The sequence below is a fragment of the Sipha flava genome, unplaced genomic scaffold (genome assembly GCF_003268045.1).
Source record: "Sipha flava isolate LNK unplaced genomic scaffold, YSA_version1 3_pilon_pilon, whole genome shotgun sequence".
Classification (NCBI taxonomy): domain Eukaryota; kingdom Metazoa; phylum Arthropoda; class Insecta; order Hemiptera; family Aphididae; genus Sipha; species Sipha flava.
Genome location: NW_020273108.1, coordinates 1,223,161 through 1,246,641, shown reverse-complemented (window position 1 = coordinate 1,246,641; position 23,481 = coordinate 1,223,161). Strand labels below are relative to the sequence as shown.

At 36.2% G+C, this 23,481-nt stretch overlaps 1 protein-coding gene across 1 annotated transcript in view; it reads right to left on the bottom strand.

The window, feature by feature from the left end:
- The window catches only part of LOC112688659 (G1/S-specific cyclin-D2-like), a 63,632-nt gene that overhangs the window by 7,613 nt on the left and 32,538 nt on the right, over positions 1-23,481 (bottom strand). The window contains exon 3 of the mRNA XM_025561966.1: positions 9,356-9,521. Coding sequence (XP_025417751.1) covers positions 9,356-9,521 — 166 coding nt within the window. The remainder of the gene's footprint in view (positions 1-9,355; positions 9,522-23,481) is intronic.

The following is a 23,481-nucleotide window of genomic DNA, read 5'->3' as shown; positions in this document are numbered from 1 at the left end:
GTATGCTAATTAGCTCGTATCGCAGTTTTTTTTCTATTCCCTTGTAATGCAAATGTTTTGACCACGGGTACATTTGATATCATACACTTTTTTAACGAACTTTAAAAAAAATTCCAGAACCGGACCAGTCGATTAAGATGTTACGTCGGGACGGAACAATAGTCACTTGCGCATAATTTATTATATATATATATATATATATATATATATATATTTTTATTTTTTTTTTTTGTAAATCTTTATCTTGCGACATAATGATCGAATGGTGTTGATAACAACAATAATACGGTGTGCTACACCCCAGGTCCGTGATCTGTGTCTTGATCACGTGTTTGTCGACGTTCCGTGTACAGCGGGGTGCACGCGCCGACTTACAGGGAGGCCAGCGAAGGGTGTGACTAAGGATGACGGGTTAGTGCTTATGTAAAATGATTTAGAAGTACTACAGGTGATGAACAAAAAAAAAAATAATGTGTTCAATCGTGTATTTAATGGGAATATAATAATAATTACGAAAAAATAAATAAATCCCATGCGTGGCCTCCGCGGACTACGTAGAGGACGGTCGTCGATGACGATCGCGGCAGCGCGGGACGGGGCCGTTCGCTATACACAGACGTTTCTCTCGTATACGCACGTAAGCGGAACGGAATAAAAAATCGAATCAGATAAAAAAAAAACATATATATATATATAAAAAAAATCATACTGGATACGATATATGTATGTGTGTAAACAGCAGTCGTCGATAAATAGGATGTATATATATACCTATATAGGCCACTCCCACACACGCACAGAAATCATTGCCCCATCACTGCCCTATTCGCGCCCCCTTCTAAATCTCGCGCGCAAGTTAAACATCTTATAAAATATGAAAAGTCAAATAATAAAAACGCACACGTTCCCCCGAGGCTTACGACGACGAAAACACTGCGGTGGGGCACGCAAAAATTTAAAAAAAAAAAACTCCCCTTGCGTTAGTCACGAGCCGAGCGCGTGTGTTCGCCGGACGACGCCCTTGGACCCGTTGCCGCCGCTACGTCGAATACGCACACACACACGGACAATCTCATAAATTTGACCACCAATCAGACGAGAGACCGAAGCAGCTCACCGTTGAAGCTGTCAAGTCAGAGGACAACGCGCACATAGGTAGGCACAATACATACACTGTGATTCCATTATTACGTACTCGTCGAAAGCGTAAATTATCGGAGGCGGCGCCAACTCGATCGTTGTTATTATTATTATTATTATTATCATTATTATTACGTGACGGTATTGTGTTGCGTTCCGTTGTCCGTGCATTGTGTACAGGACGACCACGACGTACATAATAAACGAAAGGGTGTATGCGGCGTACAGCAAACGTCGTCACGCCGTCACCGCCCGGTTAGAAATTTTCCAAACAAAACAAGGATCGTTCAATCCGTAAGATTACAAATAATGCAAGTCGATTGATTCTGGAGACGCTCCAGATATATTCATACCGGTAGGCAACACAATAGCATACGACACGGATGTACGAGAAAAGGATTGTGGAAAACTCTGAACAATATAGGTAGATCTGAAGCGATTTAGAATGTATCTTTGGATCTCGATCGTGTTTCCAAATACGCTACTTACAATATTTAACAAAGAGTGTAACTAAAATCGCTATATTTTAATGTTTACATGCATGTTCTAGTCTTTCGTATTTTATGTTGTTTTATAATGTCCAACGTAATGTAATATATAATAGTAAACGCTGATCATTACGTTTTTACGTGTAAGGAATTTATATACGTACATGATTTTATTATGTAGTCGGTTCTAAAATATTTGATTACACTTTCTATATTTGATCATTTGATGTTTGAATACATTAATTTCCGTCGGAAAACCTTGAAGTTCTTCCAAACAACTTTTTGATAATAAACAATACCAAAAACAGGAATATTTTATTATAGTCGCCTAGAAGTACGATTCACTGATAACTGACCTGTCACATCATACACGATGGCCAGATGTAAAAGTTTCCAGAATATGTACACTACACCGTTTTCAAAAACGTTTGATGCACTGAAATTCAGTTCATTTCCACTTGAAAAAAAGAAAGAAAAAATTGAAGAAACCAAAACCTGATGATGTAGGAAACAACGATCTTACAAATGATAATTATATAATCGGTACTGAACATTACAAACATAAAATCTAAGCGATTGCAATTTTATTTTCTTTCTTTGTACAAACTAGCAAATGTACATTTTATTACACACATGTAATAAAATGTACGCGTTTGTGAGCTCGTTTAAGTATTATTATTTTATAAATCACAGTTCTGCAAGATATTACCTTGTGATAATAATAACGCCATATTTTTTTGGCATAGAATTAAATGTTTGAGATTCAACAAAATAATTGATTAAAATCGAAAAAAATAAGAATACATATTTTAACATTTTAAATATATACGAATTAATTATAAAATGTAAATGGCACTCCGCAAATTGTCACTGATAATTTTGTGGCACGGGTATTAGTCAAGTTATAATTATAATACAATTCGAATAATATTAATAATAATTGGTCTACGATTATTTGCCACTAAAGGGAAATGTAAAAAATTAGAAAACTACGTTGTTCAAAATAATTGAAATATGTGTTGCTCATTGAAACTCGAATGTTTTACGAATTTGAGTATGTTAATATTAAAAGAAAATTGAAAACTGCAATAATCAAAGAAATATATGAAATCGAACTATCATATCCCCCCTCCTGTCGGTCGAAATTCCAACGAAACGTTGACTTGATAAAAACTTAAATTTCAAAGTATCTGTTCAACAATAGAACCGAATGTGGATTGAGAACAATTGATGCGCGTGTGTAGTGTTTTATTCATATCATACATTTGATTTTTATGTTTCAAAAAGATAATAATACACATACGTGTACGGTAATTAGAAATCATTGACAGCACGCAACAATCACTTTTTTAAATTTTTAACAACCGGTTACATGACACACACCTAAATACGATTGATACCAACATTGGGCATATAAATAAAAATGCGTACAGTTTTATGTACCCGGAGAAGATTATTACAGTATCCTGTGTATATCATACACGTCGTACTTGTCGTAAAATGTTTTAATTTTAGTGGTATATCACATGAGCCAACAACAATCGCTGTGTTTGGAAAAATAGTGAAATCGAAAATGAAAATTGAATCGCAAGGGAACCCCAATTAATGGGAATCAGGAATGAAAACGCTTATAATATAAAGGGCAGAAATATATTCTATAAACGTTTTTCCAACTAATATGGAAATTAATCGAGCGGTGAGAAGTATTGAAGTATTTGCCGAGTCATGTTTTCTAAATAAGAAAACAGAATCGCAGCAGTTGTTACGACGGGAATAAATAAGTTGATTTTCCCAGTCATAATGACGTGACGACCACCATTTTGGTTTTGGCCGACGCCCAAGGGGGATGTAGTGCATCGGCGATGAGAAACCGTTGCATCGCAAGGATGTTGAATGCAACGCCAACAAGTTATTATTATGCAACACACAAATCCTGTAAAAACAAGCGAATGTTTACGTTGAGCGAGCACGCGTGTAAGAAAAAAAAGCGATATCACGACTTTTTTTTTTCTTCGGAAAAGACCTTGAAGGGACCATATAATATATTATGGTACTTTAAGTAAAGGTATCCACCAACTCCCGGACGTCTGGAATGTCAACAAAACCTGAACACCCCGTTCAAGGACTATAGGTTTCCGAACAATGCCACCACACTGTCTCGGCTATTTTCAGAAGTCCACCGTCGGCCGGCTATATTAGATCGCATTCCAATTTATCAGTAATTGTACGTATGGCTTTTTTCTTCTTTTTCTTAATATAACGCACATATACGTGTGTCTGTATTTATATATATATATATATATATATATAATGTATTTATTAAACCGAAAAGGAGAAACTAGTTGATCGGACATCGTAGTGTCAACGCACTTTGCCGCGTGTACATAATGTTGACCCTCTATGGGTACGTATTCGTGCGGTCGATTAAAAGTGTTTTTTCAGTACCAGTAAAATCGATTTGCAGAGACTTAAGATCCCGATCGAGAAGTCAAGTTTCGTACGCTTAAGTTCTTTGTTATATACGTTTTAGGGTTAAGTTGAAATCAAATTCGAAGTATCATATAGACGATTATTTCATAGAGAATACACTTGAATGAAAATTATATAATTACTATCCAAAAGCGGTTTTAAAAACGTTATCGCATTAACGCCGCATTAATCAATCGTTTTTAATTACCGATTATACCGTTTCGGACGTATTTCTGTTCTACATGAGTTTATACTACAGTGAAACGAAACACGTTATTAAATTGAATACACACGGTATACGACGTATACAGTTTACGTATACATTTTATACCGTATACGAACATATCAAATACATACCTACATACGTTTTATTATCTAAATATAAACACCTTTAGCCAGCCGCGGCCAGATAATAATCCTGGGAAAGAAACAGATAATTAACACGAATAAAATTAATAATAATAATAGTTATTAAAATATGTATAAGACCACCGCCGTCGACGAGTCGTAGGCCACAGACTTGCGAGGCGGCGTTTGACGCCATCAGCATGTGTTGAATGTGTGTGCGTGTGTGTATTTATGCCGCCACCGCCGGGGTAAAACGCACAGATGAAATAACGACGTGTGACAAAAAAAAAAAAGTGTCTACTAGTAGTGTGCTTGTGTATGTGTGTGTGATCGGATATGTAAAGAGAAATAATCAACGTATACATTTACTCGATACGATAAGACGATAAGATTTATTACTGTTGAACGAAAAGAATTAAAAAAAAAAAACATCAAAATCAGACTTTAAAACTAACTAACCTAACCATCCCGTACAAATGAGAATTAAATTCAATTATAAAGTTTTCCGAAGCGTTGTAATGTTGTTGTAATGTTTTATCACAAGCCCCGTGTTCGTCGTGCACAGTGATGATGGGATTGGAATTCGATCGTCGTCAATATCGAAAAACCGCGAGTGTTCAGTCAGTGACGTTTTTTTTTATAAAAATTGAGCTTTTTACTATATATCACGTACATGTTCTTTAAAACGTTATGTCGCTAAATGAATGAGAAAACTGCACGTCAATGATTATAATATACAGGTATTGGTTTTCCCTTTCGACGTTTTAAAAATCATCGCTATTCATTTTTAGTTAAAGAGTTAAAAATTATTATATAATTTTTATAATATTTTCAAAGCGGCTTTCTTTTCGAGTTGAGACATTTTATTAAGTTCTCTGCAAATATTATGTTTAATATGATATAATCACAATAACTTTAAATTAATTAAACGAAAACGTTATGCGTTTACGGTTTGATGAAAAATGCCGGAAAAAGTAAATCGACATAATTGTTCTTTAGATAATACATAATAGCATTTAGATGTAAACGATTGAATCAAAAAACTGGTGAAACGTAATAGGTAAAGCGCGGGTTTGTATGCATTTGCATATTTATTCTGGTTGATCATATGATATGCTAAGTGAGCACATCATTTGTTTCATAACATAACAATTTAAAAAATGAAACTTTTTTAGCGCATATTTTTGCATATTTTTATGCATATTTAGGGTTTTTTAGCGTACATTTGGTTGGTTTTTAATGTATATAAATCCGCGCTCCAGTAATATATTACTGCATGTACGATTTAAAAGCACAACGATAATGTTCCGTAATCCCGTATCGTCTGCACATCAGATGTTTTTTACGTTAATTATACGAAAGGATTATTACGCGTACAAGAGAGAAATATTACGGAAATATCTCGTGTTACAATGTACGACTCTGCACACGATTATTATACGCAACGAAAGAAACTGCAGGGCGGTGGTTATTACCACGTTGGCCCACGCGGACCAACATCATCGACACGACGATATTGTACAAAGATGAACGCGCGCGCACATGTTTGCCGGGCAAAGATATTCCCAAGATGACACGTTTAACGCAACACATGTACGGGTAAAGAAAAACATCGGAGCCGTATATTACGTATGGGAGGGAAATACACACAAATAAAAAAAATTTAAAAAAAAAAAAGAAAGAAAAAAAATGGAATAAGTGTATATTAACTACATACTATAGCGGTAATTCTGTCTTGTCCTTTTTCTCTCCGTCACCGTCTCTCTTTCTCTCCATCACTCTATCTCACACGCACACTTAACTCTCTCTTTCTAACTGTTCTTTTTTGAATGCTCGGCCCCCGTTGTTCGAAATATAAAACGAGGAAATGAAAAAATCGCTGCAGTTATCTCTCTTGACAAACCCAATAAACTGCTTTTAAAAACCATAAAGAAAATTTTTCATTGAACCACTGAGGTTCTTACATATTATATATATATATATAGTCTACACTTCATTCAATATACTGCAGTGCGTGTACGAACGAGGGATGAATATTTGTATATATTATACGTGTGTATTTACGTCACATTGACCCCGCGCGCCTTCGAACATTCGTCGTCATAATCAACGTCATGGTCGTCATCATATGTACGCGTAGTCGTCGCTCGCCTACGTCTTGTTTTCTCGCCGTTCCCATCGCGAGGGGGAAAAAATAATAATAATAATGATAATAATAATAATAAACCCTCCTCACAACCCTTATTCCTGTTTAGATCCACGTCGTTGTTTGACCTTGCGAACAGATATAATGAAAAACAAACCACCCGGAGGATTCGGTCGCACAAGTAGTTTCCGGTTAATACGTAAACACAAACCACACAATATATTACATTATTATTCGACGGCCGCCGACCGGTGTACGTGTACTTTACGGAGAAGGCCCGAATATATTTTCGAAATTAACATTATTCACGTGTCGTACACATTTCCGAGGGATATGGTATATTATGGTGTAAGGCGTAGATGTAATGTGAAAATTGTAAATAATAACACACGGGACACAATAACTAGCGTTGCGCCGGGGTCGTTGGAATTATTATTATTTACGGCGGCGGGTAAAATCAAAACGACCGCATTAAAAACCCGTCGATACGATTACATCAACTACTTGAATGATCCACAATACGGATGTTTAGCGTTCGTTTCCGCGGGCATAGGAGCAGGTGAATTTCAAAGACGGTTTTTGCGCTTGCTGCGTTAGCCGTATCACCGCTGCCGTAGCCGCGTATTGTCTTAAAAGTGTTTTACAATCACTTTTCGTGATTTTATTTCGTTTGGCGTTTTAACGATGCCATAGCGGTCACACGACGCCGCCGCCTCCGCATATGCATACGATATTTTAATGTGGCAATAACAGTAACAAAACGTACGCAACATGTGTAAGACACAGCAATCGATGACGGTTATGTAAATCGTGGAGTTGGTACACGTATACGCATGCGGTTGTAGAGGGAACGAAGGCGCTAGGGGAATCATGATTATTAAGTTATTATTATTATTATTATTATTATTATTATCATATGTAAATCGTAATAATAATATAACATATTTCATTCGGTACGTTTTCTTTGATCGTGTGTGGTACTTTCCACGAAATACAAAGATGCGTGCATGTGATGATGAGATGAGTTTCAAACGCTTAGGTATCGGTTTTCAACGTGTAAATCGGCACTCGAACGACCACTATTCTATTATGGCGAGTGATTTCGTCGTAAGGTCTACGCTCGTGATGGATTACGAATGATCGTGCGAATTAAATGGTTAGGCAATTGAAAATAACATTTTCCAGTCGCTACAGATAATATGTGATTCAGTAATCTGATTCAAAAACACCACCCATCCCCGCTAACTCACTCTTTATCAACACACGTTATTGTTTTGAAGTACCGTTGTCGAGGTAGGAACATTTAATTTTATGCACAAGACAAAAAAAAAACAAAATGGAAAATGAAAAAAAACAAGCGAAACACAATTAACACGATAAAATCGTTGAAAATCACTCAAGAGCCAAGATTGAAGAGAAAAAATATTTATCGAACAAATTACATAGATAACATTCATGCATGATACCAATTCCGACTATAATATACACTTCCACGTTACCTTACGCGTACTGAATAGGTATAAAAATTCATATCGACGGATCATCAGTAATGTTATGTACTTCTCTTATCCGAATAATATGTGAAAATTGTTTTTTTATCTTAATCATCACGTAGGGGAGAAAATAACAATAAAACCGCTTACGGCGGGGATGTCCTGAACGTGATGAAACAACTCGTTCACATACCACCACTACATACGAACCCTGTATTAACGTACATGGTCAAAATAATTATATTGAAAGAGAAAATCTAATAGGGTAAACTACGCGTTTGTAGTGCCACCGATGGACCTAAAAGTCTCAAATAGCCAAGAGGCCAGAGTACAGCTATAACCTATAAACATATATTATGTAGGTATAATAAGACACTGAAATCAAATAATAATAATAATAACCTGAATAATTTGAAATTACGAGTAAATCGAGAAACTATTTCGAATGTCGTTTTCACCTGTCGGCCGTGGATATTTATTTTTTTCTACATTTTAAAATATCTATGCAATCAATTTTTTTTTTCTTACACAGTCAGCTACAGTTTGATCTTTATTTGAAATTTTAATAAAAATTAGTCAATAAAATGCACTAGAAAATACAATATAGTACGCAACACGCATATTTTATTTTACTAGTGTATCATAAATACATCGTACCGATAAGTAACAGATCTTATGAGATTAAAAAACTAAAATAAAATCCCAACAGGATTAGATGCCACTAAAGAATAAATCCTCGAATCGTATATTTCCCCCTGCTAGTAATCTGAGTAAATCCCGAATTAATAATGATTCTCTCGATTCAGCGCGTCGATTAATTTCATTGGTTGGATTCTACACCTGAATTGGAAAAGCTATTTTATTTTAAAATTTACTCTTACCGATTTTAGTTGTTGCATGGGTTAAATTCGATCTTTGTTTCGGTGTCGACAAAGCGACGTCTTAAAGATACCACAGCACACAATGAAAATACCGAATTGCAAAACTGAACAGCGCTAATAAACCGGTCCTCCTCGTATTGCTCGAATCCAAATAAGGTCAAGATGTACGTTAATATACGTTAATACATAGGAAAACGGTGTGATGCGCGATCAGTATCTACGTTTTTTTTTTTTTTTTTTATCCAAATGTTGTCTCGCTAACAACAACAATAGTAATGATATTATGGAGAAAAAACAAACGAGACGAAAGGGGATGAACAGCAGGGTAATAGTAATAAATTTATAAACAGCGATAAAGCGAATAATTGATTGTTATTCAATGCAACTTACCTCTGGCGCACATGCCAATAAATGTTCCACAGTGTTTGATAACAATGTCCACAAACGGCTTGGCTGTGTCCATGTTCAGTCTTTTAAGTATATACCACAGGAAGTCGTGAGCTGTAATAGCGGACACGTCCCATTTCAAGATGCTCAACAAGAGCAGCTCCCACATCTGTAATCCAAACGATAACATATTTAGATCGTACATCAACAACGTAAACGCTCGTTATCATTTACAAACAATAATAAAAAAAAGAGAATAATCAATGGTAATCAAACACAATAAAAGTAAAAAATCATCGGAAAAGTCATTTAACGCAACGGCTATTGTTACGTATGATGTTGCTATAGAGTTCACATGGGTCTTCGACGGTCGCATGAGAAACGTTTCTCGATCGACTGTACACCAAACGCCCCGCCGGGGGATCACGCGATCACATAAATTACAAGTGGTTTCGATAATATTAATAATAATAATATTTTTCATAAAATTACGAGTTACGTGTTACAGTATTATATAAAAACTCATTCATGTGTACCGCGTCCCGTGCGGCAGGAAACATCATTATTGTCAAGTATAATACACATTACAACATACACGTATATAACACTCGACGTACAGCTGAACGCCACCGTGCGCACAGGACACAGGACGTTATCGGCGATCCGAAAATAAATTCTAAATCGGAATGTAATATCTACGCACCATATGGTCCATATTTTCTCTCTCTCTCTTCCATTCTCAGACTGTTGAACGCGTATAAGAATACCGAGGAGAAGAAACGCAGCGGTAGCAAGTCGTGTTGTGTGCGCAGAAATAACAATAAATATAATATACCGTACGCGAAAACCCACGACCCGTCGCGACTTCGCTTACAAACGGACACAATTACGCGCGTTCTCTGTCCCTATTGAGCAGGGAAACGAATCGGGTGCACATGGAACCAGGAAATAATAAATAAAATTACACAGCGTACCGCACAATGATACAATACCGTTGTAAAGGACTTCTCGTGCGGTGTTCTTTTGTCCGGCACATTTCACGGGAAGTTTTACGCGACTCGGTGCCGACCGGCCGGCCGGCCGGACTTACACGGCGTTTTGTATAGACAATTTAAGTGCTTTCAAGAGCCACGGTCATTTTTCACGTTGATTCGTTTTACTTGACGATATTAATATATATATATTTTTTTTTTTTTCACAGGCAATGGACAACGGTAAAATCATTATTTTAATTTTAAGATGAATTATTTTTTTTTAAGGAAAAACATTAAAATATTAATAATTACAATTACATAAATGCAGGTACTGTGAAAGGATTTTTTTCTAAAACTATTGCGTTCTCCAACTAAAACTATAAAAAAAAAAAAAAAAGATCAGGTACTAGGTATATATTTTGTTCGTATTTTTCCGACGTCATCTTAGTCTTAAGTGTTATTTATAATCGTTACACCGTATCGATAATGTACTTCAATATACAATCTATATCGGTAAACGAAGATCACTGAATAAATTAGGGTTGTTAAAATAATGAAGGTTCGTTAAATCACTTCTGTGTTTATATTTAAACGAACGATTACGGGATGGGTTAAATCCAGTTTGAATTTTTTCTCGTTCATACAAAAAAACCATACCTCCATAAAATGTGGCGCTGTCCGAAAAAAAACACATATAAACACAATCGTAAAATGTTACGAAAACACTGAAAATTTAGCATTCCTCGCTAATGAGTATATACACGGTGATGCAGCGGAGGTAAGCGAGCCGAAGAATAACGAAGACGATGAGAGGAGGGATAGAAAGAGGAGGATCCAACTATTATTGAAACCCGTCTACGATTGATCACAATATATATACAAAGGTACTAAAAAAGAAAAAAAATAGATCTATAAATGATGGATAGAAACCGTAGGATGAAAAAAAAAAAAAAAAAAACAAGAATCCTGGCTCCGAGCGAAACGGAAAGATGAATATTTTAGATAACATTGTCCGACGCCTAAGATTTTTTTTTCCCCTTTAATAGTGCGCCGTCACCGTCGTCGTCGTCGTCGTCGTCCTCGTCGTGTAAACACACGGCGGCTGTTCGAGAACCGTTGTGTGTACCTATATATATATATATATATATATATATACCACGCACACAACCACCCGACCTCCAACTATAACTTCTACGCGACCGCCTATTATAATATATATAATATTTTACTTATTCCGTCGTCCGATTACGACCGACAATAACGAAAAAACCAACACGCGTACTAAATTATATTATTACACTGGTCGATCTCCGTGAGGTGGCATACGAGGTAAGTATATACACGTAAATATACGGGCGTGTGTGTGTGTGTGTATATATGTTTATGACACGTATTCGTTTAGTTTGCCGCCGCCGTGTAAAATTAATAGGAGAAAAAATAATAGTAATGAAAATACAATCCAAGTTTCACGGTTTGGGTCGTCGGTCACTCGTTAACATCATCACGTGGCGACTATGTGGACGGCAGCAACAATCTCTTCCACCCCACCCCACCCCCACCAACCATATACACACCAGAAATTATATACAACACACGTATAATAATGTAATATACGATTATTTACGCGTCAGACTTCAGAAGTTAAATGCGCGCGCACGCTGCGGCGGTGGTGTCTGATCCACCGGTTACGCTTCTGATCGGAACACAATAATAACAAGTATAATCACATCATAACGTAATGGTTCACGTGAAGAGGAAAGCGCCGCCAAACTAAATTTTAAAACGGTTTACTAGACCGTTGTTTATCGACCGCTGTGTCGCTGTGATGAGTTCAAATGCGTCGCGAACTACATTAGACACGAAATTGTAAATCGACACGATAAAAGCACATTCAGTTATATTGATTACAACTTACGAACTCCAGAAGTCCAAATCGATTGTTTCTGATTAAAATCAAATACTAACACACAAGTAAGCATTGAATAAGATTTTCGTTCAGGTGCGGCTCCAAGGGAGGGGCCACTGGGGCCATGCCCTCCCCAGGCTTTTAAAAAATTTAAATGTTATAATACATTTGTGTCCATGTGCTCTGTAAAATCCCGATTAATTGGATACCTACCTAACAATTTTATTTTGCCTATAAATCAATATAACCTAACCTTAATATGAAGCATGTATCATTATATAAGAACGTAATATATGAATATTTTATTTAATTAAAACATGTATAATGTATAAATACTTTATAATAAAACTTAATAAAACTTTCATTCCCGGTAAGTATATTTTCTAAGCCCTCTCTGCAATTTAGCGATAGCTAAAAAAAAAAAAATAGCCCCTCCCCTGGTAGTCTCTGAAGCCGTGACTGTTTTCGTTTGACTTTTATTTTTTTACGGTATGCCCGCGTCCCGTAATAAAAACGTTGAGGAACGTTGTTTTAGACGACGGGGTTAGACACAAGGAAACACCAATACGCGCGTGAAAACGTATTGTGTGCGTTAATATTTCAGCCCCCAGACGTTGCACATTTTATTTTCGAAATTTCACCACACATTAAAATTCGGTTCTTATGATATAAGACGATGGTTTAGGTTAATGAAGAACAATTAAAACGTGTACTCTTTTGAAAACGAAGATTACACGTTTTAATTATTTACGTATAATGTCTACATCGTATTGAAATAATAACCGTAACAATAACTATGCAATATAAAATCGATCGGAATTAATTATTAACTGATAAACGAATATAGTTTTTAGTGATGTCGATGACGCATTAACTAATTAAGGCTGCAACGGTAACGTATTACGAATACATTTAATTGATCAACTGATACACGTATGGAAGCTCGGATTAAGGGGAAAAAAGGTCCCGGGGCACATAGTAGGTAAATTGTTAAAAATATATAAAAATGTTCTTAATTTTATATCACGAAAAATTACTAATTGATAATACATTTTTAAATTTAAGTAAGGTATCATTTGATGAAAGTGATACTTTTAGTTTATTACAATGGTTTTATGAAAAATCATTGCAGGATGTATTCCCTAACATTTTAATTGCTCTTAGATTATATTTAGCTATCCCAGTCGCCAATTGTTCAACCAAAAAATCATTTTCAAAGTTAACAAAAATAAAAAATAAATATAGAACTGGCGTGACTCAAGAAAATTTAACATCGTTAATGGTATTATATTCAGAAAGTACATATTTTGCAATCGATATATTTCAATGAAAGTTTACAACAAATTGCAAAACAGAAAGTAAGAAAAAAATTTAACTTATAGCTCTAGTAACCTATCAAGTGTGTCCCTTATATATGTATATTGTATATATAATAACTAGATTATTACATTAATTTATCTGTCTTATAAAATATATAAGACAGATACTATACTATACAAAAAAATATATATTATATATTTTTTGTTTAGTATAAACGTATACAATAAATATTAATATACAGTCCTTAATATGTATAATTATTTTTAAGTTCAAGTTGAATGAGAGCCCACTAAGTGTATGGTGTCCTGGGGCCCAATTGATCCTTAATCCGGGCTTGCACGTATGTATAATGTAAGAGAACGATAAAAACAAACAAGCGTAGGAGAGGGTAAAAGGTAAGACTCGTAAACCTCTACCGGTATGTACCCTGTACCGACATTTCGCTTCGGGTTTTGATTAGAAAGGAAAACGAAAGAGACTATATCCGTGCCACGGACGGCGGCGACACATCGCGTTTTAATATTACGTACGTAAGCCATGCGAACAGCACTAACCACCTGTTCCATTCATCACGCGCGCGTTAGCCGTCCGATTGATGGCTATAAAGACACCCATTCAAGGTCGTCTTCTCTTCACTACATATATTATAACCCTTTTTAATAGTGTTGTCAGAATGTGCGCGGTGGTCGTACCTATATACATTCTATCGCCTATCTCAGGTAGAAGTGCTCTTCGACCGCGGTAATCGATTGTACACGGGGCGCGGACGTGTGTACCGCCCTCTTTACGGGCGGCATTGTTGATGAAAACGGCCTTTTCAAGACTGGTCCGAGCTTATGGATTCGGTGAAGTCCACCTGGGGGGGGGGGGGGGTGGGTAAAGACGCGCGACTTCCTCAGGGCGCCAATTCGTTACTTATTAATCTCTGCTGGCAAACAAAGGGTGTGCGATTTTTGATAAAAATTCTTCTCGCGCGTAATACACGTGTAGACAAATCAACACAAAGTACATAAAACCTTTGTACGTGACAAGAAAGCTCGGCGCCAAAATCTCTGAGGGATACATTTCGAAGGTTTCGCATTATATATTTAACACTATAAACAACGACGTAGGCGGCAACGATAGTGCCAAAAACTATATTAAATCGTACACAAACACACACACACACACACACACATATATATATATATATATATATATATATATAAAACACGGTTATGAGAAAGCAGAGGGTTCTCTCCGGAATGTGCTCAGTCATATGTATACGAGAGTATACAGTAAGATTTTTGTAGAAAACCACGATGACGGCCGATATTACGGTGGTATTTGAACTCGAGGGCGGCCAGATGGGGGACCTAAAGAAGGGAAAAATGTGTTTACCGAGAACGACTCGGCGGCGTCGTACAATCGTCCTGGGCGCGGTGGTGGTTGCACACGCATCAACCACCATCACAAAGTACGTATATTCCGTGTGTATTGTACAAGTGTACGCGGTGTATACATCTACCTGTCGTAGTTTTATTATTGTTACTATTATTATTATTATTATTATTATTGTTATTATTATTATCCCGTGGACCTACAGTGACGGCACCCGCTTCACATATTCTATACGGGTACAGAAGAAAACCTCGTCGTATATTAGGGGAACCGAATTCCCGCGCGTGTCCTCTATTCGTCGGACGTATACGGAAAATAATAATCACAACCACGCCGATCGGCGTATCGTATCTCATCTTGCAGGGCCTCGTCGCTCGTTCGGGTTATAAAGGACGTAAATACATATATTCAATATATATTTACGTGAACACACGCGCACACCATTACGGCGTCCCAAGAACAGAAATCGAATCGTAAATACATCCTATATAAAAGAGGTATCCTGGTATTTTATATGAATCGAACAACGAGTTTCTTTCGGGCCACGCATTCGTTATTGATTCGTATTTTTCCATTTCGCGTATGCGTGTGTGCGTCCCTTCTTCTACCGAGCTCGGCCAAAGAGGATTTTTAATAACCGAAACACAATGAGCGACGGAAACGAAATGGACGTATGTTACATATATGTATATATATATATATATATATATATATATATATTATTATTATATTGTATATGTTATAATACAACGCGTACGTATAGATGCGTAAGATTATATTGAAATGATCGGCTGAGAAGAGAGCGGTGAGAGAAGGATAACGACCACGACTACGATTTCCGAGTAAAGATTATATGTTTGTCAACAAAAATGTATAGCACATACGGTCGGTCGGTCAACATGATTTTCAATTTTATTCTAATGGAAAAAACTCGTTAGGTACGCACCTATTCTGTAAATAAATTACCATCATGTTATGCAGTCGAGTCGCGATAAGTTGAAGGAGGATAAAAATTCACTTCAAGATATACCTAACGCGAATTTATCAACTTTAAATCAAAACTACAAGTTATGTAATGAAATCTAATTTTAAAAATGTACAATAAAAATCGATATGATAAATATATGTATACAAATGTTAACACAAAATCTTCTAATTTGTCTAATGGCTTCGAATATAGTAGTGTTCACGACGACTTCGACAAATTCAACAAATTGCCTAACAGTTTGTGATGATGACAGTGCTTGGTTCGCCGTAATTATATTTAAAGGTCTTTTTGGCTCATCAGGAATCATTATTTGATATACATGTTCCACATTTTATGATAGACATTTTATACCCATGATTCCGTTATCAGTTAAAATATATGTCATATATACTATGTAATACAAGTATATAATAGTCCACAGACTACAATTTTATCAATAATTGTAGCATACGATTAAAATGTAGTCGTTTGATTAAGTATATCTGCTACAATTTGCTAATCATATCCACCATTATCATAGTCATCGTTTTTTAAACATACATCACCATCAAACTGCTCTTCGTTAAAATAAAATCCAGCTTTTTTGAAACAATTGACAATTGCATTGGGTTGTGCATTAATATACATATTAACCAATACATAGGTACTTACTGTGCATGCGTTAATAATCAGTTTCTATTTACTCGTTTAGTCTTTATTATACAGTACCGATATAACAGATATAATAATATATTTCGACTAAGCTATTTATTACAATTTTATACTCGAGTTATCAAGACTTATAATATACATTGAGTGTTACGAGAATTTCTAAGGAAATAAGAAATAAATCGAGTTGTCAAGTTTTTCGAGTTATCGCGACTTGACTATATATACGTACAGTTGTATATGAATTACACACAATGCACGAAGATGCGGCCGAATAAAAAATAAATGAGAGTTTAAAAAATACTTCTGAAAACGCATTGATTAGTGTTCAAACCGGTATGGTTAAACGAAAATATATTCTATACGTATGCATAGGTACATGCTTGTACAAGTAAAATTAATTGTGATAAAAAACAATTTTAATGATCTCGTTTTATTTTATTTTTATATTTCACGTTCGTATCATCGATAAGTATACTTTAAACCGTCTGTAACGCATGAACACATATTATACTCATAACAAACACCTTAACTAACGCGTGCATACTTCCTGTACTATTATAATTGTTAATTATTGTCGTAACTGAAATTAAACGGAATAAAACTATTAATATTATGTTCATCAAAATCCAAATCGTCTGAATATCAGTACACCCAGATTTAAATATCTAAAAAGCCCATGGCAAACAAAAAAGACGAATAAAATAATAACGTAAATAATGTAACACTACTACTTCTTACACATTCTAAATACTTCGAAAATTATTTAAACGGCAACTTAAATGCTCATTTTTTAAAAACACCACTGTTTCAATATGTGTACTTGATATTCGCTATTTTTTATTTAATAAAATTTATTTACACTTGAGTTCTGTTCGGAATTAAAGACAAGCACAAATTTTTATTATTAACTTTAAAATTACCATAAACTCTTAAGTCGATTCAATACAATACTTCAAATAATTATATATTATTCCTAGTTAGTACCTAAATATTTTTCTCCTGTGATTAAATCTAAGGTGTTAAACAATCACCGTCCATATTGGGGGCTACGGTGTAGCAATAATGCATTCCTGGTAAATCCGGTAATAAAGCGCGCCCAAATATGTGGAGGGAAATAAAACGACAAGTCCACAAGCATTGGTGTTCTGTAACGTTTTTTTTACCTGCCCACACAGGAAATAGAAATGATATGTATTTTATTATATATATATATATTCGAAGAGGAGGTACACGATTATTTTTCCACCATATAACCGCAAACCATTGAACTATAAAATAAACGAAATCGAAATCTTTCACAATACCTATACATACGAGTAGTAAGTATAGGATGCGGATGTTTTCCTATTCAAGAACTGACGTTAGCCAATTCTTCGTAGCTGATTACGAAGCTGAGTTATATTTTTAATTTTTTTTCCGGACTGTATTTTTTTTCACATTTTCTATTTCACTGAACGCGACTTGCATTCAATAATAATAGTATCCCTCCGTAGACGCCCGTGGAGTGCGACTTCCGGTCGAACGTGAAATTATTTGGTTCACTTGTCCCAGAACGACGGCATCTCAACTATTTATTTATTTTATTTTTATATTTTTTGCATACACCGTTCGCTTAAATGAACAAATATTATTTTTATTATTTAACGGACGACTGCACTCAAACGTTGTGTAAAAATTATTTTCACAATCGTTCGCTTTGTTTCTCGGGAAATCCGTTTTAATCCATTTTTCTTTTCAGTTTGCGTAAGATCTCGCACGTAATCACAAACGAAATACAGATTTGATAACGTAAAATGTAATATTCCAACGCAATGCACACGTACGTATATAATTTTACATATGTAGGAGGCAGGTAGTCCTCGTTAACTTTTGATTTAATTACACTGTAACCTAATTTTATACACGTAGAAACATTGGTAATAAAAACGAAAACTAGTTGTTATCGTCCATATTAATCTGTACAATTCCGACGGTTCGGAACCCATTAAAGAAGTTTTCAAATACGAACTCGACGAATAAGAAGTGAAAATAAATAATCAACATATTTTCGATCGCTTTTATCGACGCGAAGCTCGTATACAAGGCTGGTCGAGCAATCGTTGGGAGTAAAAATGTATGATAATGTACGTTTCGATTGTTAAAAAGCAAATGTGTCTGTACGATTTAACGAGTTCATCAATAGCGAACATCGACGAGTGTTCTCTCTCCGTGTCGTTAAGACCACGGTGTATACAACTACATTTTATAATGTTATGATATAACGTGCGAACAGTGTAATCGTAAAAATTCGTAGATAAAACGAGACGAGGACGGCGATGAGAGAAAATAAAGAGTTACCGCTGGTATACCCATGCGTTAATAATCGCAAACGGTACGAAAACAACTTACGACACAGGCCGATATCAGATGGGAAAAATTCCTTTTCGTGGCATAACATTTATATTATTATATTTTCAATAATAATATACACGAAGCATCCGCGTAAAAATCCCTATTTTCAGTGCAGGCCAGTTGGGAGGAAGGTGTTCCTCGGTGTTCTTTTAAATATTAACCAACGTTTTCGACACATAATTGTTTAGAACTCAATATTAATTACAATATCGATAAAAATATTTAATGCAATAACAGTTGATATTTTATCGTTATACTTTTGGAACGGACACTTGTCAGTACCAACATACATGACGAGACCGATTAAAATTTTTTAATTTATCATGGATTGAGCGAATGAGAAATTTAATAAAAAAAAAAAAAAAAAAAGAAACCTCTATTCGAAAAACATCACGCCTTTGTGCCGCGACGTACAAGCGATACCTAAAATTCATTAATATAATAAAATAGAATATCACAGTGATTTTTCTGTAGACCCGTAAGAGTGGAAAATATCGAAAATTAAACAAGGTGAGAATTCGACTGTTGGAAATGGATTGACAACTGGGACTCGAAACGGAGCGTCGTCGGCCAACGGTCGGGGGAAATGTGCCGCGGCGGTGGCGAGATCATCAACCCCGTGCGGGTCGACGAGAAGTGGAAAAAGAAAATTGGGTTTGACCTACGGGAAAAATGAAATCGATGATCAAAAACATTCGAACGAAATCGATATAACTACGATCGATGCACTACCGGTCCCGAATGTTGGCGCAGGATCGGGCGCGTCCCCGGTGAATGGTAATGAGCACGACGTGAATACGACGATTTAGTGAACGCCGCCGCAGCCTTGTACCGCACCATGTGCGCGCGCGTACGACAGTCATATGGTTGTTGGTTACAATAATTGTACACATACGTATATACGTGTATGTGTGCGCGTATAGATGCGCGTGCGAGTGCGTACGTGCGTGCGTGCGTGCGTACGCGCGTGCGTACTTGGAATGCGTTTCATTCATAAAATTTATCTGACAGCCGGTGCGCGCCGCACACGAACATCTCCCCGCCGCCGCCGACGCGCGTAGCGGGAGCAACGCGGAGAGTAGTCGTGTCTAGAGTGAGACGGTGTGCGACGGAGAGGGACGGAGCGAGAGGGACGAGAATAATATGTATATAATTATTACCATTATCAAACGGACGGCGCACGCGGACGCGCCGCCTCCCGCAACTCCACCTCCTCGTCGCCCCACCCCCGCCCCGCAACCCTAACGCTGTTGTTGCCGCCCGTACGGATCCGATGATTTTGATTTTTTTTTTTTTTCGATTTTTTTTATTCGTTTCGACGGAGGAACACGTCTGAAGGGCTAGAGTGCTGCTGCACATGGCGACCGTTATAGACGCGAAAGCACACGTGGTGGTATATCCATGTTTTCACGTGCAAACGCGCGTCGGAAAGTTGTAAACGCGCGTTGACGTCGCAGTCGCACGTGAACGGCGTTTTGACCGTTGAACGTCGGGCAAAAATGGAATAAGCATTTTCAACAATTTCTGAGGACACTGAAACCCCAAACAAAAAAACTTCCTCTAAAATATCTGATCAAGGTTTCTTCGCGAACAATTGTAATCAAAATAACATATTTGTCGTTACACGTCCAATTTTTATTCGAAAATACAACGATTATAAATATGACCTCTTGTCATCCCCTAAATACGCTCCTGTCGTTATTTTTACGTTTGAAGAATATTAACGCGACTAATCCACACATAGTGATGAATCCGCCGAAACTTGGCTATTGTTACGAATTCGATCGGTTTTCGCATAATATTACACGAACATCCCTGTATGCGTCTCCTATTCTCACAATGGCGTACATAAAAATGATTCGTGTTGAGGGAGGACGTTTGAAATATTTAAGTCGTAATATTTTTTATTGTTACCTATTTATTTACTATTCGGAAGTCTAGTAATGATACGAGTTTGAACGCCAAATCCCACACCCTTTACGTACGACACTGTGTTCTCGTACAAGTAGATACCAAATATCACAACGGTATAACATTGTTGTGCACATAATATACGCGCAATTACTCGCCGGATGTGCCTCATCTGACGACTATTCGCATTTGGCCGAAGACGACCAAATGGCGAAATAAGAGAGGACATAACCGTAAACATGTTTATTAAAAAAATTGCGCGGAGAAATACACGTGTTCGAAACACAAGAATACGGTGACGGGTTAACTACTGCAATAACTACGAAACGCTCGTCGCCCGCCGGTGGATGTATCTTGTTTGAATTGTATTAGCCGTTCGTCGCATACAGTTATCGAGAAAAGGAAGGGGGAAAAAAAATTGTTGTCGATCATCGATTTTTGTGCGCAAGGTTCCCTTATTCAAATTTCAAAGACCGCCGCGATGTAAAAAAAAAAAAACCGTGCGAAACACTCGTCGGATCATCACATGCACTGCACTCCCAGTCACATAATATAATATTCTACCGTACTAAATATTTGGCGGACATGACGTGCACAATATAATATGTATAGTAATATATGCATATAGTAAGTACAATGTCCTCGGGGGCATTCGAATCAAATTAAATCTTCGCACTGGTCTCGCGAAAAAATTCGATGTAACCCAAGAGGTTTTGTTCGTAATATATGTTTTAATACAGTTTCCAAAACGATGGTGGCGGCACGACATGAAAATCGACCGTTTTTTCATGGGGTTTCGTTCACGAAATGCATAATTAGGCTGACTTCCTGTTGACCAAAAAATTGTAATTCATGCGCAAAACACTATATCTAATGCGGTTAGCCATAATGCGAGAAGAGGTGGATTTGAAAAAAGCGATAAATCTATAAAAATTTATAAATATGTATTCCAATTCAGTTGGAATAGGTTTTTTGTCTTGTCAAATATAAATGTTTGAAAAATATACTAATTCCCATAACAATTACAACTATATATAAATATATATGATATGATATATGAAAAAAATATGGCACATAGTAAAATACACTAACAATGTACAATGTACGTGCACTGTGCATACCTCAAATTATTCGATTTGAATTTATACAATTTATTGTTTTCCGATTTCATTTTAAATTTATTTTTTCTCACAAATTCCACTAGTTCTGAATCAAGGTTAAATCATAATACGTCGTGTGAAAAAAAAAACCTTTAAGTAATCTCAAATAACCTATTTCAAGCTTTTCAATGCGAGTATGTGACCATTAATATAAGTTTTTTTAATATACGCTATGTTTACTGTAAGAAAAATTTGGAATTCCGATTGAAGGACACAGTAAATATATTATATACTAGTGAAGACTAACACTGCACACGACGGATAATATACAAATGAAAATAATATTGCTCGAGACAATATTTTGTTACACCATAACTCTCGATATTAACTCTTATTGTTTATTTATTCGCTATCAATGTTTCACGCGCCACAATAACATAATATTATACATATGTATATATGGCTGTATAATATCTTGTGTTTGTCCAGTGACTATGTTCAACTGTGTTTTGAAAAACGATATAGTAGTCGTATAATATTATGTTAAAATATATATATATATACCTCTATTATGCTGTACACGCCGAGAGAGGATGTATAATAACAAATGTGCATTAATGGAATTTCAAGAATAACAAGCAATCATAAATCAACGGTTCGTCCGTTTGGGATACTAGGCAGAGTTGTTAGAAAGCGACCAAGAGAAAAAATAAATAAGGAGGAACATTATATAAGTTACCCTGGGTCAGGTTAAGGATAGGTGCACCCTTAGGCTGGCTCAGCAACGCCCTTTAACGACTCACATAAGAGAACCTTGCACAACAACAAAAGCAATATATTTTAAACCGTCGGCATTATTTCAAAAACATTCTTCGCCGGACCCGACAAATTAATAGATTCGGGGAATAGCGAAACGACGCCGGCGAAAATGTAAGTATCACGTGTTGCATATTATTACTACTACTACTACTACTACTACTACGCGCGCGTCGTTTCCGTTTACTTTCCTTATGTATTTCTTAAACATCTAACGCAAGGGACATGAGCTGCAGAAGAGTAAGGGATACCTACAAATAAATCACGAGGTTCCAATCTTATTGGTCTAGTATTTAATGGGATTACGGAGGAAACGACTTCGGTGTATACGAAATAATAATTAACGATATTATTCCACATCCGTTGAAGGTCGTCGTTAAATGTTTGTGCCTGAATATTATTTTTTTTTACATTTTATAGAGATATATACGTGAACACACATACGTACTACGCATGCATTATGTATGTATACATATCGTATAACCTGCAGCCAACAAAACTGGTCTCCGAGCGAATAATAAAACACAATAAAAATACATACTCGCCGATTAAATCCCATAAATAAAAAAATAAATCCCAATTTTAACTTGAAAACTGGTCACGTGCTTTTTATCGCGGCATTATTTTATACACATTTTGTACATCTCGTACGCACTACATGCTCGCAGTGTGTTGTTCGTAGACCGCAGTGA